The 14,347-nt window shown below is 38.3% G+C and overlaps 2 protein-coding genes across 2 annotated transcripts; both read left to right on the top strand.

Annotated features, from left to right (window-relative positions):
• The first annotated feature begins 576 nt into the window (after positions 1-576).
• On the top strand, positions 577-4,160 carry LOC127368603 (uncharacterized). Its single transcript, XM_051409576.1, has 5 exons — positions 577-755; positions 2,804-2,888; positions 2,979-3,082; positions 3,177-3,291; positions 3,378-4,160. The coding sequence occupies exons 1-5, from the start codon at positions 690-692 to the stop codon at positions 3,533-3,535; spliced, it is 528 nt and encodes a 175-aa protein (XP_051265536.1). The 5' UTR covers positions 577-689; the 3' UTR covers positions 3,536-4,160.
• A 967-nt stretch (positions 4,161-5,127) lies between these two features.
• On the top strand, positions 5,128-14,025 carry laptm4a (lysosomal protein transmembrane 4 alpha). The gene is made up of 7 exons (XM_051408864.1): positions 5,128-5,364; positions 8,049-8,169; positions 9,829-9,905; positions 11,030-11,152; positions 12,129-12,224; positions 12,423-12,521; positions 13,061-14,025. The coding sequence occupies exons 1-7, from the start codon at positions 5,236-5,238 to the stop codon at positions 13,133-13,135; spliced, it is 720 nt and encodes a 239-aa protein (XP_051264824.1). The 5' UTR covers positions 5,128-5,235; the 3' UTR covers positions 13,136-14,025.
• Positions 14,026-14,347: the final 322 nt, after the last annotated feature.

Genomic DNA, 14,347 nt, shown 5'->3' with positions numbered 1-14,347 from the left:
AGTTAAATGGAGATCAGCTGTTTGTAGTCAAACTGTTTCCATTGATTGTAATATAAATACACATCTATCAAAAAGGTTACTCCACAAAATACATTTAAAGGTAAATATTGTAATTTTTACTCCGCTACATGACGCCTATACTGTGTTAAGATTTTATGTACAAAACAAACCATCTGAAGAACAGAAGCCCTTGTTATAGATTAAACTACTATTGGCTCCACCCTGACCTGCTACAACATTAAATTACTGCACAAATACACAGTAATAATAAGACTTAAAAAACACTGTTATTAAAGTAAATCTTGAGTTGGAGCCACTGATGTAGACATTTTTATTAATAAATAAACATTAAAGGAAACCAAAGGTATCAGAGTATAGTTTAAACTATTTAAATAATTTCTCGTCTCAGTTCTTTTTTTTTAATTTCAGGAGATTTATTAAAGTTCTGGTTCCCATTAAATCATTTTTAGTGACTGAAATTATTTTTGTTTTGTTGGTTTTTAGAAGAAAGAAACCCCACAAAAACAATGCTTGTTTATTTCCGGTCTGTGGACAGTGTTGGTGTCTCACATGTGGGCGGGGCTTGTTCGGCCAGGCAGAGCCTCGAGCACCTGCGGAGGTCCGGTGAAGAGGAGGAAGAGGAAGAAGAGGAGAGACTAAATAAACTCGAACACCAACTCAGTGTAAACATGAGGATATATTTGACAGCCTCTTTAATTTTAGCCCTGGGATTAATTCATCCGGTTAATCTGTCGGTAAGTCATTTTTTAACTGTTGACGTCAATCTCTACTCACCTTTCTTACTTCCTGAACAGCGGAGGGTTACACTGTTGGAAGTTTCAAGGTGTGTTTATTCTTTACGACTTCATTGTCTGTTGGGGCTCGTGTTTTTGTTTATTGCTGTAAACCTTCATTGGTTTAAACCTTCGGGCAGTTAACCCTAAAATCAATGTTGTCCATTGATGCTCATTTGTTTATTAATGTTAAATTAAAAAAAACATTAAATTAAATGTTTATTTCACTAATGTCTACTTTCTCTCACATGAGAGCAAATATTGTATCCAGAGAACTGAAGATATTACAAATAAAAAGCCAGTGGGTTTCAGAAGAGGACATCTCGCTTCCATTTGTGGATTTTAGACCTCTTACTGAAACCAACTAATAACCTTTTGACCTTTTAAATAGGAATTATTTATATAACCAGAGCCGCAAACTAATTGAATGTCTATTTTATAGATATTTAATAGTTCCACCATTTAATGTATTTGCTTATAATTAAAGTATTAACAGTTGGACATACTTGAAGTAAAGGTCCAAGTTCTCCTTACAGACCTGTTTCCACTGCATTCCCCACATATAAGTTATATTTCTTAAATAGCAACACTGCAATGTAAAAATACTCCATTTCAACTTACTGCATTCAGAATCTTTAGTAAAAAGTGCAGAAGGATCATCAGGAAAATGTACTTGAAGTGTCCAAAGTAATCATTATGCATAAAGCCCCTCTTAAAGTAACTACAGCCATGACATTGGCCTGAATATCAAATGAATGTAGCATAAAGTAGTAAAGAATAGAAAGACTGAAGTAAAGTACAAGTACTTCCAAATTGATTGTAAGCACATAGTTACATTTGACCTCCGTCTGAATCAGCGATCTCTTATCTGCTGAATCCTCCTTTGCCACCACAGCAGAATGAATTCAACTGAAAATCATCCATCCACAGTTGCAACTAATTATTAAATGTATTATTGATTGATCTGTCACTTAATTATTAATCATTTAGTTCAACAAATATCAGAGATTTGTTAAAAGTTCAAATCACAATTTCCCAATGTGATGTCTTTTGTGACGCCTTATTTTGTCTGATCCAAACTTCAACGTATAATGATATATTAATGTATATATATATAATATATAATGATACAAAACTGAGAAAAGCAGCAAATCCTCACATTGTAAAAGCAACAATTGAGTGTTTGGTGTTTTTGTATGTATCTGGCTATTTAATATATGATCTATTGTGATTTAAAATGAAATATAACTTCAGAAACAATGTCATACTTTAAAGAACACTCCACCATATGCATAAAACCTGTGTTCTAAGAAAAGTTTACTTTTTTTTATGCAGCCAGAACACTGAGATATTCAACCCTGTAACATCCAACATCACAGCCCTCAGTATACGTATACAACCCTGCTTTCTAGTGGTTGGGGGTTTAAAGACAAAAATCAATAGAATATCACAAAATAATAGTCCAGTGCATCGATATTGTCTTGCACCACTATTAAAAAAGTTTGCTGTCTTGTATTTACTTAAAGCTTCATTTGAATGTACAGTACCACTGTTATCTGTTAGATAAGATACTGCAGAGCGTTAGACTGCGAATGCAAATTATAATGTGGATCATTTACTGAAAGAGATTTTGAGCTGCTGCAGTTTTTTATTCAAACAATGGAACTGTACACAGCTGAAAGTCCAAATAGCTTCTTCTACCTTTACTGCTTTGACAAATGGGCTGAGTGATATTACCATTTAATTCAAGCTGTATTCTTTACTCATTACACTTTATTGGAGATAACATTGTGACTTCTTGCGTCACTATGGGTGTCAGCCACAGAGAGAGTGCGTTACTTCAGCGGGACTTTGTATCCAAGACCTAATTCATATCCTCATTGCTCAAGGAAAGTACCTAAACCAGCTTCCTTCACCTCGTCTGTTTTCATACATCTGATAATAAGACAGGAAACAGTATTGTGTCTGTATCTCTAAATATCCTCATTCTTTCTTCTCCATGAAATCAGTTTTCTGCCCTTCCTGAAGACCTGGAGGGATCCGGATATGACCTGGACACTTATGGTTCCGGTTCAGGGGACTGGTCAGAACAAGGTAATACTATGAGAAACAAAAACTATAAAATTATACACTTTATTCATGTCCCACAACATATTTCATGCTCTCCATTTGCTGCCTCACCAGGTGAGATGAAAAACAACAAGGAGGAGGAGGAGGGTCACTCCAACAGCCAAGATGTCAGAATTCTTGCAGCAAAAGGCGGAGGTGGAACCCAGAATACTTTCCATGTAAGACACATGACTTGTTTTCACAAGGTTCACCATTTCAACACTTCATAATGTGGATGACAGCAAGAAATAAAGTTCCTGCTTTTGTCTTCAGGGTTCTTCAGTCCCGAGGTTTGACAATACGCACGGGCCTGCAGAAGACAGCAGATCAGGGTTTGTTGTCTTGGCAAACAGCAAGCAGTTCTTGGAGAGTAAAGACGTCTTAGCCGGTACTTTGCATTACAGCACACTGACTTTGAGAATGATACACTGGGGGGGTTTAATTTAATTAAGTCATTTGTGTTCATGTTTACAGGTGTTATTGCTGGAGCAGTAATAGGGGTGACGCTCGCGGTCGCACTGGCAGCGATATTAATCTACAAATGGCATAAGGAAGATGATGGAGGATACATCCTGGGCGAGCAGAGTGACGAAGATTATCACAAACCCAACAGAGAAGAAGTGGTTGTTTAACCGAACACACTTGTACTTGTACTCAATGATGTTTGTTTTCTAAACTGGTGTTTAACTGGGGAATATTTGATTGATAATTTATTTATGTTTATCATAAAAGAAATGAAGGATTGTCTATTCCGTTGCCTCTCTTTTACAAAGCCTTACAAAGTTTGGGCTCATGCCTATTTAGACCTCTTCTCAGGACAGTGTGAGTGTGTACAGAAGATGCTTCATGTCACAGAAGGAGAAGCACAGGTGTACATAATACGTTGAGCAATGGCTGGATACAATTTGGCTGCTTCAGTTTCAGAGTGCTGATGTCGTCCATGCTCGCTCACTGTCACATTGTCGTGGCTTCCTGGGACCTTTGAGTAGAACAGAGAAAATTAAAATTATTTGATCCACTTTGTTAATGTGATTCCCCAATTACAGTTAAATAAACCACGTGATCTGAGATATGAATAAAGAATCTGATGGAAACTCATTCCAGGGCGTATATTAAATATAAATGACAATTATTAGGTAATTATAGTCAGCTGCTACAATGTAACACATTTTCTTGTCTTGATATGTGTCATGAAATGATATTTGCTATTTTTGTATGCTGTAATTGTTAATAAATTAGCTTTATTACCATTTTAAACTTCAATGTATTATTTTATGTTCTATTTGCATACATTGTAAATATATATATCCAGTATATACAGTCTGTTTAAATGTTCGTATGAGAGGACATTATAGTGTGTTACTATAATATATAGTACAGTCAGAGGATTTAGTTTTTATCAGGAATTGCTCCGATATCACATAGGTAATATAACTTGATGATTAAATGGTTTATTATCTGTAATCACTGACTCACTCAGAGCAATAATGAGCTGTGTACTGACCCAGGGCCTGTTTCTCCTACTGATTACATTTGAGATAATGTGACTAGTGCACAATTATTTGGTAAAAATGCACCATGTAAGTACCATATAAAGTAAAATAACAAAAAGGTGCCTCAAGATTGGGTCAATAATGCAAGTGTTGCCTTATAATTTGCTTTAGTGTTGTAGTAATCAGGCTTGCGGAGTAACAGATTACAAGGTAACTGTAATCCATAAATTACAGAAAGAAATACCTAATCCGATTACAGTTAGTTACATTTTGAAGTACATCAGTTTCTCTGTAAAAAAAAAAAAAAAAAACATGAGCAGAAGACACATTTTTAGTACAGAAAATATTTTCTTATCAAAGGTTACATTGTCCTGTTGTCTTATATAGAGTACACTCACTACTTCTTATCTTAAGTTACATTGCTTTAATACTGTGAAACTATTAGTAACTGCATTGGATCCCATTTTTAAAGTTACCCCTCCCAACCCTGGCAGTAGTGGTGGTAGACTATTAAACAAACAAATCTGCACACAATGAAATTACAAATAAACTGCCCCTCTGTGAGCTCGGGGTGGCCACTGAAAGCTCTTCAATCAACTGATCAATCAGCAGACTATCGGTTATACTTTTAACGTCCTCACCGCCATTGGTTCAAACCCCCTGTCAATCAACGTCTAGGCCGCCAGTCCCCGCCCCTTCCGCCCCGTCAGAGCGTTTGTTTTTATCCGCGGCGTCGCGCAGGTCGTCGGGGAAGGTGGTGGGCGTTCCTCCGTGTGTCCGTCCCGCTGCTGACTGTTGATGCCGAGAAGATTTAGTCTCCTCCACGAACAGCTCTCCCGATGTTTCTTCCTACGCTTGTGGAGGACATGCATCATTTTAAGCCTAGTCGAGACAGACTGTACACCACCAGGTGTTGTGGATGTTGCCACGTCCGGACGGGGACGATCATCCTGGGAACCTGGTACATGGTGCGTAAAATGGATGATGGGTGTCAGCGAGCTAACGCGAGCTAGCGCTGCCCCGCCGAGTGTGATAAGTTCAAGTATCGAGTTATATAATGAATGTCAGCCAGAGATGGCGGACGGCTCCTGGTGCTGCGGGGATAGTGACCGTTGCGGGTCAGTCCAATGTGAGCTGTGCGTTACTTCACGACCGTTAGGAGCAACCGTTAGTCTCCGAGGTAACGTCATCTGAAGCTAGCGTTAGCAGTTAGCTTTTCAGGTTGGACTAGCTTGTTCCTGTCGATATTAACCCGACCAACCTTGAAAGTGCGGTTAGAAACACGATTAAAAGACAACAGGTAGCAGCTGCCCCGAAGTTATTTAACTGAAGTTTTAATATATTTATTTATATACGTGTGACATTTTTGGCATAACTTTATGCAGCTTTATAGCCCGTTAGCCCAAAGCTAACCAACATCCCGCTGACTTGTACTCAACGATCCGCTGTAACTTAAAGTTCCTTATAATGGATGTTTGGAGATTATTTCCAGTGTTTACGGTCTTTAAAGGGCTGAGTGAAGTTAAAAAGGGGAAGTAAGTATTTCACAGCTGGAGGAGCTAACTAGCTAATGTTAGCTACAGTCTCACTGAACCCACTGCTGAATTAATCCGCTTTCCTTTAAACACAGAAACACATAAACACATAAACACATAAACATAAACACATAAACAGATGTTCTGGGGTTTGATGGCGTCTGGATTTGGTCAGAGTTTGTTGTTTTTTTTTGTTCCAGCTGGACAATATTTGACACATAAAACACGTGAGTCGTGTTCTTCTATTTCCACGTTGATTCAATAATCTAAAAACTGTTGATGATGGTTATTAAAGTCAACCAGACTCAAATATGTGTGTGTGTTTGGTGACAGCCATTGCAACAGGTTAATAGTCATTAACTGGGGTGTGTGTGTGTGTGTGTGTGTGTGTGTGTGTGTGTTCAAGCTCTTGTCTTCCTGGAGGAATGATGTAAAGAGGCTCAGAGGAATTAAAAATAAAACTTTTAAATCTCCAAATAACGATTGGAAAAGACCTTTATGAGGAAGTTGTGGTCTGTGGAAATCACTTTTTACATTTTAGTCGTTGTTTGGGGAAATATTGCTTCTTTCTGTTTATTTTTATGTGAACATGAAACCATATTACCATCACTAGTGAAATTGAAAAGATGCACTGCAGAATTACTTCCTGGGTGTACACGTGTATGTATATAAATAACTGTATGTGTTGTTTTATTTTAGTCTTTCTATGTTATTCTATGAATTTTAATATCTTGTTCTATGTGTGTAGCATGAACTAACTATACACTTACATTTTGTTATACAGCCTTGTGTTGTATAATGATAAATACAGTTCTTTTATCACTTTAGTTTAGTTTAGGTTGTCACTTAAGATCATTAAGTCATGTAATGGTGTGCAAGAACTTTTTTTTTAATAAAACTGCAACCTGGAAACACAGTTGCTGAGAGTAGAAGAAAGAGGATTTTACAGTTTTAACTTTGGTACTTGATCAGGCAGGCGAGGCTGCGTCCCCATAAGTTGGTGTAAAACCTGACTATAAAGTGTTGTTTCGTTGAGCGCATTCTTGGTCCAGTTTTAGTTCCACTTCTCAAAAGCTAGTTCAGCTTCAAGTTGCATAAGTTTCACAACATTACCAACTGTTTCACGGTGTATAATTAGCCTTATTTTTCGAGATAACCATCAGTTTCAGTATATGCCAGCGTGTGTAATTTCTTTTTCTCAGTATTTACAGTAGCTTGTTTGTCTTGTGGAATTTATTTTTCAACGACACACTGTATCTTGTTGACTATTAATGCTTTAAAGCTGGAGTGTCCTTGAGTCCGTGAATGATTCCTCCTCACGACTGCATTCCCACATGATGATAAAGTAACCTTGACAAAAAAAGGATGATAAGTTGTTCAGTGTAATCTTGCGTCATCCGTCTCATCCATATCTCTGCAAGTTAATTTTCCTACAACATTGACATGAGCTGAAAACAAAAGCTGCTTGTAAGGCAAGAATTTGATTTTAAATGCACCCTAAACCATATTTGGAATATGTTGTTCATTATTTAAGGATACATAATGCAGTTTCACGGTGTATCACAGTATTATTTTATTATTTTTTTGCCTGACTGGTCCGTTTTATATAGGTTTATAGTGGGTTATTATACGGTCAGGAGTACATAGACTATAAAAACATTTTATTGGCATCATGTATGTACAGAAGTATTACTGTAGGGGTTTCTTGGCTACAAAATTATACAATTTATGAAGAAATAGATGAAACCGTTTATGATTGTGCAAACTGCAACCTAGTAAAAACTGAACTTAAAGATAGAGAAGATAAGCCAACAGCTTTAACATTGCTTCCTTTTCAAAACTAAATATTTTTAAATAGTTGTATTAACAGTGTAAACTGACCTAAAAAAGAATTTAGGCATTTAAAGAGATATTTCTATTGCACTAATAAGAAACAAATGCAGTTGTTTCAGCTGTGCAAAGCTACTGTGGTATATGAAAAATTCATATAATACAGGAAACTAAAACCGGGTCGTCCCCACACCAGGATACACAGTTTGTAAGTTATGTGCTAAGACATGCAGAAGTACTACTAGAGTCCTTTTCTGAAACCTTCTTTTCATCCTCCCCTTTCTCAGGTCGTCAACCTGTTGATGGGCATCCTGCTGACTGTAGCTGTGACCCACCCAGAGAACGTGCCAACCATTGACTTGCAGTATGAGGTCATCGACCATTACTTTGCCTCTGACAGGATGTCTGGTAAGCAGTGAACTCTACATAAGAATGACTGTAAGGGCTAACAAACTGCATTATAAAAACAGACATTTCATCGAGTTTACCGAGCATTTACACATCAAACACATTCTGTTTGGGTGGGTCGGTTTAATTCCACTGTGAATACGTATTCTCGGTCACTGGATTTTGTGTAAATCTGTTTTTTTTTTTTTTTCCTCCACTAACTCATGTGCTGCTTTTATGCTGTGGTTGAACATGTGATTCATCTTCCACAGGGAGCACCACTCCCCACTGACTGCAAAACAAAAACAACTCATGAGGACGAGAGAACACTGCTGTGCTGTGTACATGTTGTCTAAAAATGTTGTTGTTGGTGTGGTGTCACTGGTTCCTTTTGTATTTCCTCAAAGATTTGTTGGTCCTAGGCGTTTGTGTTTATATGTGCCAGGGCAGGGCTGGCAGGACTATCAGAGTGCCTTTTATTTCTAGCTGGCGGTTGTTTTGTTAGTTGGCTTGGTGAAGGCTTCTTCGTTTTTCTAAAACAGTGACTCAGTGGGAGAGGAGGGGAAACAATCGTGGTGGGCTGACCTTCCCACAGCAGGCTCATGCCAGCACACAGGGTTGTGGAGGTTGTCCACAGCCTGCAGAGGCAATGTTGGTGTATTATTGCAGCTTCATAAGGCTGCACTCACTTCATGTCATATTTCAGGCCATGTTTAAAAGTGATTTTAACTAATAGAGAGCATTTGGTTATGCTGTCTGGCCTTTAGTTTGGATTGATCTAAGTATTTGTCATTTAAGTTAATTAGAGGTAAATACAGAATGCTAAATATTCTCTGGTTAGGGTTATAATAACATCTTTGGGTTTTGGACTGTTTATTCGGACAAAACAGCAATTTGAAGATGTCAGATTTGGTTTAAGAAAAAAATAATTAGATTAATCGAGAAGAAAAAGTAGAGGACATTGTATGAAGACTGTCTTTTAGATCTGCTCACTTTTTGTTGGAGATTTAATATTAAATAGCAATCTTTGACACATCTTACCCTGCCCAATCATAAACCTATAACTAAGTAACAGGTACTCATGAACACTCATGAATCCAAAAAAGGAGGATGGAACTGATCGGCTCCAACATACAGGCCCCTTTTCATATTTAGAATTTAATGAATATCCTAAAGATGAGCTCCAGGCAGTCCTCTGACAGTTGCATACTTTGAGGTACAAGTTGTTTTGCTTGAGCTACTGAATAACAAAGAAATGTCTCTGGACTGCATTGCCGCAGTAGCTCTCTCACAAGCCGCATATCTCCAGTGCAACAGGCAGAACAGTTTGAGGAAGCCCGAATCTGAATAATAGAGAGAAAATAAGATATGAAGGGCAGGCCTTTTAATTATCCCAGACTGGATTTCATTGTCTCTTTACCAACACTACGCTGCTGAGAGGGAGAGGCTTAATGCTCCCCAGAGCTGGCCTTTCATAACGGAGATAGCTGGAAAGAGAGAAGCCCCTGAGACAGTTCACTTACACTGTGCGCAAAGCCCTGCTGCTTCAAAGAGATCAGGAAAATACATGAATCATCCACTCACTGATATATATACATTAAGTGTAACGCTGCACAAATATTGTAATAAACCTTTCCCTGCGCTTGGTCAATTTATTTACTCTCACTTTTTCTCAAACAGAGAATGCCTGTGTTGGATTTGCCATCTCTCTGCTGATGCTCACTATCAGTGCCATGATGGTGTATGGAGCCATTACTGTAAGTGTGCACAGAGGATATGGTGCTGCCTTTCTTTTTTTCAATTCTTTTTTTGACAGCGTACACTTTATTTAAAGCGCTGTCGTGGTTTCTTATGCAAATGTGTAATCTCAGAATATGCATGTATGAAAAAGCATCACTTTCAGGTTGTGTAATAATAGCACCAGACTTCAGCGGTAAGTAAGACGTAACAGGAAACACCAAAGCACCCTCCTCTGTTTCTTTTTAACTGCAGTACATTTTAGCTGGATGTTCAAAAGAATTGTGATGCAGTATGAGTGTAGCACACAATGTTATGTTCTCTTTACCTCACAGGCCTGCCTGATGGCATCAAGACTGACAGGTTTGATAGCCTTTTGAAGCGGCCCTGCATTAAGCTGCTAGTTGGGATGACTGCACAGCTAAAGTATGACACACGTCTGCAGGCTGAGTACAGTCTGAGTTATGAGTTATGATTTAGCTGTGCAAGTACACATGCCCAGACAACTGTAGTCGAGTCCCTTTTACCAATACAGTGTGGAGGAACAGAGCTGCTGTTAGCACTGTAGTGTCCCAATGAGATACCCTAAATGTTTAAACCATGATTATAATATAACAAAGATATTCAGTACTTTGCTACATGTAGGAATGTCAAGGCCGGAGCATACTGTGCTTTTGGTAGAAAACCCCCCACAATGCCTGTAGAGATTCTTGTGATGTGAGCCAGTAAAGGACCAATTTGTTGATTTTCAACCTTCTCTGTGTATTTGTTACAGTAGTACATGCTGGTGTACACAGTTACAATGTCAGCACTCCCCGTCTCTGTGGGCAGGCTCTTTTCATTTACCCCAAACCACATCTGATGATGCAATCACAGCCTGAGTAGTAGGAAAAATGTTTTCAATCCAGAAAGGCTCTAACTAGACATTTGAACCAAGGTTAGAATTTAAAACTCTGAGCACTAATGTTAGACTCTAAAACAGTGAGTCTGTAGAGATCAATATAACCAACCTACTGGATACAGATATATAAGGTTGAAAAAAGGCAACATGGTCCTTTTCCTCAATGGCCTCAAATAGTATCTGCCCAATAGACGAGTTTGTTTATAACATGACTTTATCTCCACCTGCTATTGTTTCCCTCAGCATCGCGACGGCTGGCTCATCCCGTTTTTCTGCTACCAGCTGTTTGACTTCGCTCTGAGCTGCCTGGTGGCCATCAGTTCCCTCACCTACCTGCCCAGGATCAAGGACTACCTGGACCAGCTGGTCAGTGCCAACAGTCCACATTAATCAATCACACTATTGCTCTCATACTTATTTTACCACATAGAATCCTGACATTATATAGACATTATACAGACATATAGACGTTGTAGACAATATAACTGAGTCTCATTGTTTTTATTTTTACTGAAAAACACCAAGGTGTATGTAAAGGAGTGAAGTTATTCTAATTTTAATGTCGATCTTATATCTGTACACACATTAGTACATATACTAAACAGTTAGGATTGTTTTTTTCTATCATTAATGAAGAAAGATTTAGCAATGTTTTGACATATGATTGGTATGTGTGCATATATATATATATATATATATATATATATATATATATATAATTGGACTAAACGTTTTCATGTCCAGAATACATAATTATACATTGTGCTTGGTATAAAAACCCTAATGGATAATGTAAAAACATCAAACACTGACACACATGTATTTCATTTTTTATTTATATACAACTGTTTTTATTTTGGTGACAACCTACAATATTCGACTATGTTAATGTTCAAGATGAGACATTTCTGTGTTGTATTTAACAAATAGCCTCCATTATAGGATCATTATTATTATTCTTTCTTGTATTCATTTATTAAAAAACTGAAATCTGCTCCCATCGTTCACTAAAAAGAGGATTTGTTGTGTCCTCCTACAAGAGGACAGTGTTGGCATTTTAGAAAATGATTCCATGTTCATAGAAACAGGGGAAATTGGCTATTCTGCTGTTTTTTTAAGAAAACAGATAAACCGTTTTTAATAGAGATACTTAAAAAAATGACTTTCTCTAATATTTTAGAAATAATTATAAGAGCTCCACATTGGTGCTACGACAGCAAGCCCTCATGGCAGTTGCTCTTACGTTTTTTGAGTTGTGTGGTGCATTGATGGTGATGTGAGTTGAATAAGTATAAAAAGGTTTTATTGATTAACTGACGTTGTCCGTCCTTGTCTTCCTCAGCCGGATTTCCCGTACAAGGACAACCTCCTCTCTCTGGACTCCAGCTGCCTGCTGCTGTTTGTGCTGGTCTTCTTTGCCTTCCTCATCATCCTCAAGGTTAAAATGATTGGTTATTCACTCTTAGATCTGCTTTATTCAGTGTGTGGGTTCATTGAATTTGTGACTCTCAAAAGCAATCTGATATAAAAAAACAAACCATCATGGTAGTATAAGAAAATGTATGTTGATTTCCTGTCTGAGGATTCGGTAAAGGCTTGAGTCCATTTCAAATACAATCTCGTCTTTGCTTTCCAGGCTTACTTGATCAACTGTGTGTGGAACTGCTACAAGTACATCAACAACAGGAACATGCCAGAGATTGCTGTCTACCCCGCCTTTGAGACCCCTCCCCAGGTACACAAGCTGCCCGAGTTACTGTCTCAGTATCTGCTGTCACAAAAACACACTTGACACTGTTTATCAGATGCAGTAATATGTAATGTTTAAGTTAAACCAGCAGGTGGCATCTCGTCCACACTTTAACAGTCTGGAAGAGAGTGCTAGAGAGCCAAAAGAGGTCATTACATATCTGTTTATAAGAGTTTACCATGTCTGGATTATAACAGTTATTGCAGGTGAACTTTCAAACAATTGTCATACTTTAAGGCTCATACTTTTCACCCAGTTTCTGTTTAACCTTTAACATATTTAGTCACACATTGAAAAGTTGTGATTTCCTGATGCAAGGGCACTTAACCAAAGTTTACACTAAACTGAGTCCTCTCATTGTTTAAGTAAACTCAGGATTACTGTTAAAACTAACAAATATTATTTCCATTATCGATTAATTCACCAATTATTTTGTCAATTAAACAATTAATAGAGAAAAGTGTCCTTCACATATCACAAAGCCCAAATTGACTCTGTGTTTTTATCTCTTTCTCCTCCTGTAGTACATCCTGCCCACCTACGAGATGGCAATGAAGATGCCAGAGAAGGAGCCGCCTCCCCCTTACATGCCCGCTTAAGCACCAGCACTGTTGCCAAAACACTCGCACATACACACGCACACCCACACCACCATATGCATTCCTACCTTCCCTCACTAACCCTTTCTGAACACCCATTACGGCCTCACCCTCTCCCTCTGACCCACTGTGTATGTGTAAGGCCACTGAAAAATGTTTTGTTCGACCCTTCCCCCTCTCTGTATTTCTGTATCGAGCATCCTGGTGGTGTGAGAGGAAGAAAGGTGGGAAAGACTGAAATCTGAATGAATGTGATGTTTGAAAAGCTACCAGCCCCCTCCTCCCCTCCCCACTCCCACTCTGGCCTTTTTTTTATGTCTTAGTAAAAGGGATACGTGAAAAAATTGCTTGAAATGCTATCATCAATCCAGCACCATCCTATCTATAGATTGATATATGAAGTGTAAAAAAAAAAAAAAAAATCTATTATGACAATCCACTTATTATAGCTCTTATTGTTGAATTGTGTTACTTCCCCCTCCACCCCCACCCCCACCCATACTTATTAAGATCTAGACTATTCCAGCTCAGCCTTGAATGGACTCTGTAGCACTTTTTTTGTCTGTTATTTATTTAGCTTTGCTGTGGTTCAGTTCACCACCATCCCTGATGTTTTCATCACCCTCTGCCGCCCTGATGTGTCAGCAGAGCTACTGAATAGTTTTCCAGCTGCAGACTGCAGAGAGACAGCAGAGGGCCACTGGTGATGGATCATTTTTTCCCTGCTTCTTTCTCACCAGACATCTGGAGCAAACAGCTAGTCTTGTGAACATTAGTAGTTGCATGCTTATCAACAACCCCACCCCCCCGAACCCCTCACGCCACCATTACTTTTCTGGTAATATGATTTTAGTGGAAAAACATTGAACTTCAATAAAACTTTCAGAACATTTATGTCATTATGACTCTTTTTTTCACGTCTGTGTGTTTAAGTTAAAGCAAAAGGAAAACAATCTCGCCTCGAGCTGTTGTAATATTCATATGTATGTTTCCATTATTGTATAATGACCTGAAAATGAGAAACATTGTGTTTTTGTTACCTCAGAATGTGACAGCTTTTTAAAGAGGAGAGCTAAGAACTTAGTGGCATCTAGGTGTAGTGGCAGATTGCACCTCCCTTGCCTCACCCCCCCCTTCCACGTGAAGGAGAAACTATGATACTCGCCAGTGTTTAGTTTGTCCGTATCGGGCCGCTGTAGAAACATGGTGGTT

The sequence above is a fragment of the Dicentrarchus labrax genome, unplaced genomic scaffold (genome assembly GCF_905237075.1).
Source record: "Dicentrarchus labrax unplaced genomic scaffold, dlabrax2021, whole genome shotgun sequence".
NCBI classification, from domain to species: Eukaryota; Metazoa; Chordata; class Actinopteri; family Moronidae; genus Dicentrarchus; species Dicentrarchus labrax.
Note: the sequence above shows the minus strand (reverse complement) of the source record. Positions and strands in the feature narration are given on the sequence as shown.

Excerpts from the sequence above, each read along its gene's own strand:
- LOC127368603 (XM_051409576.1), top strand. The coding sequence starts at position 690 with ATGAGGATATATTTGACAGCCTCTTTAATTTTAGCCCTGGGATTAATT. Across the intron at positions 2,889-2,978 it reads AGGGGACTGGTCAGAACAAG|GTGAGATGAAAAACAACAAG; the intron begins GTAATACTATGA and ends CTGCCTCACCAG. Across the intron at positions 3,292-3,377 it reads GAGTAAAGACGTCTTAGCCG|GTGTTATTGCTGGAGCAGTA; the intron begins GTACTTTGCATT and ends TCATGTTTACAG.
- laptm4a (XM_051408864.1), top strand. The coding sequence starts at position 5,236 with ATGTTTCTTCCTACGCTTGTGGAGGACATGCATCATTTTAAGCCTAGT. Across the intron at positions 5,365-8,048 it reads TCCTGGGAACCTGGTACATG|GTCGTCAACCTGTTGATGGG; the intron begins GTGCGTAAAATG and ends CCCCTTTCTCAG. Across the intron at positions 9,906-11,029 it reads TGGTGTATGGAGCCATTACT|CATCGCGACGGCTGGCTCAT; the intron begins GTAAGTGTGCAC and ends TGTTTCCCTCAG.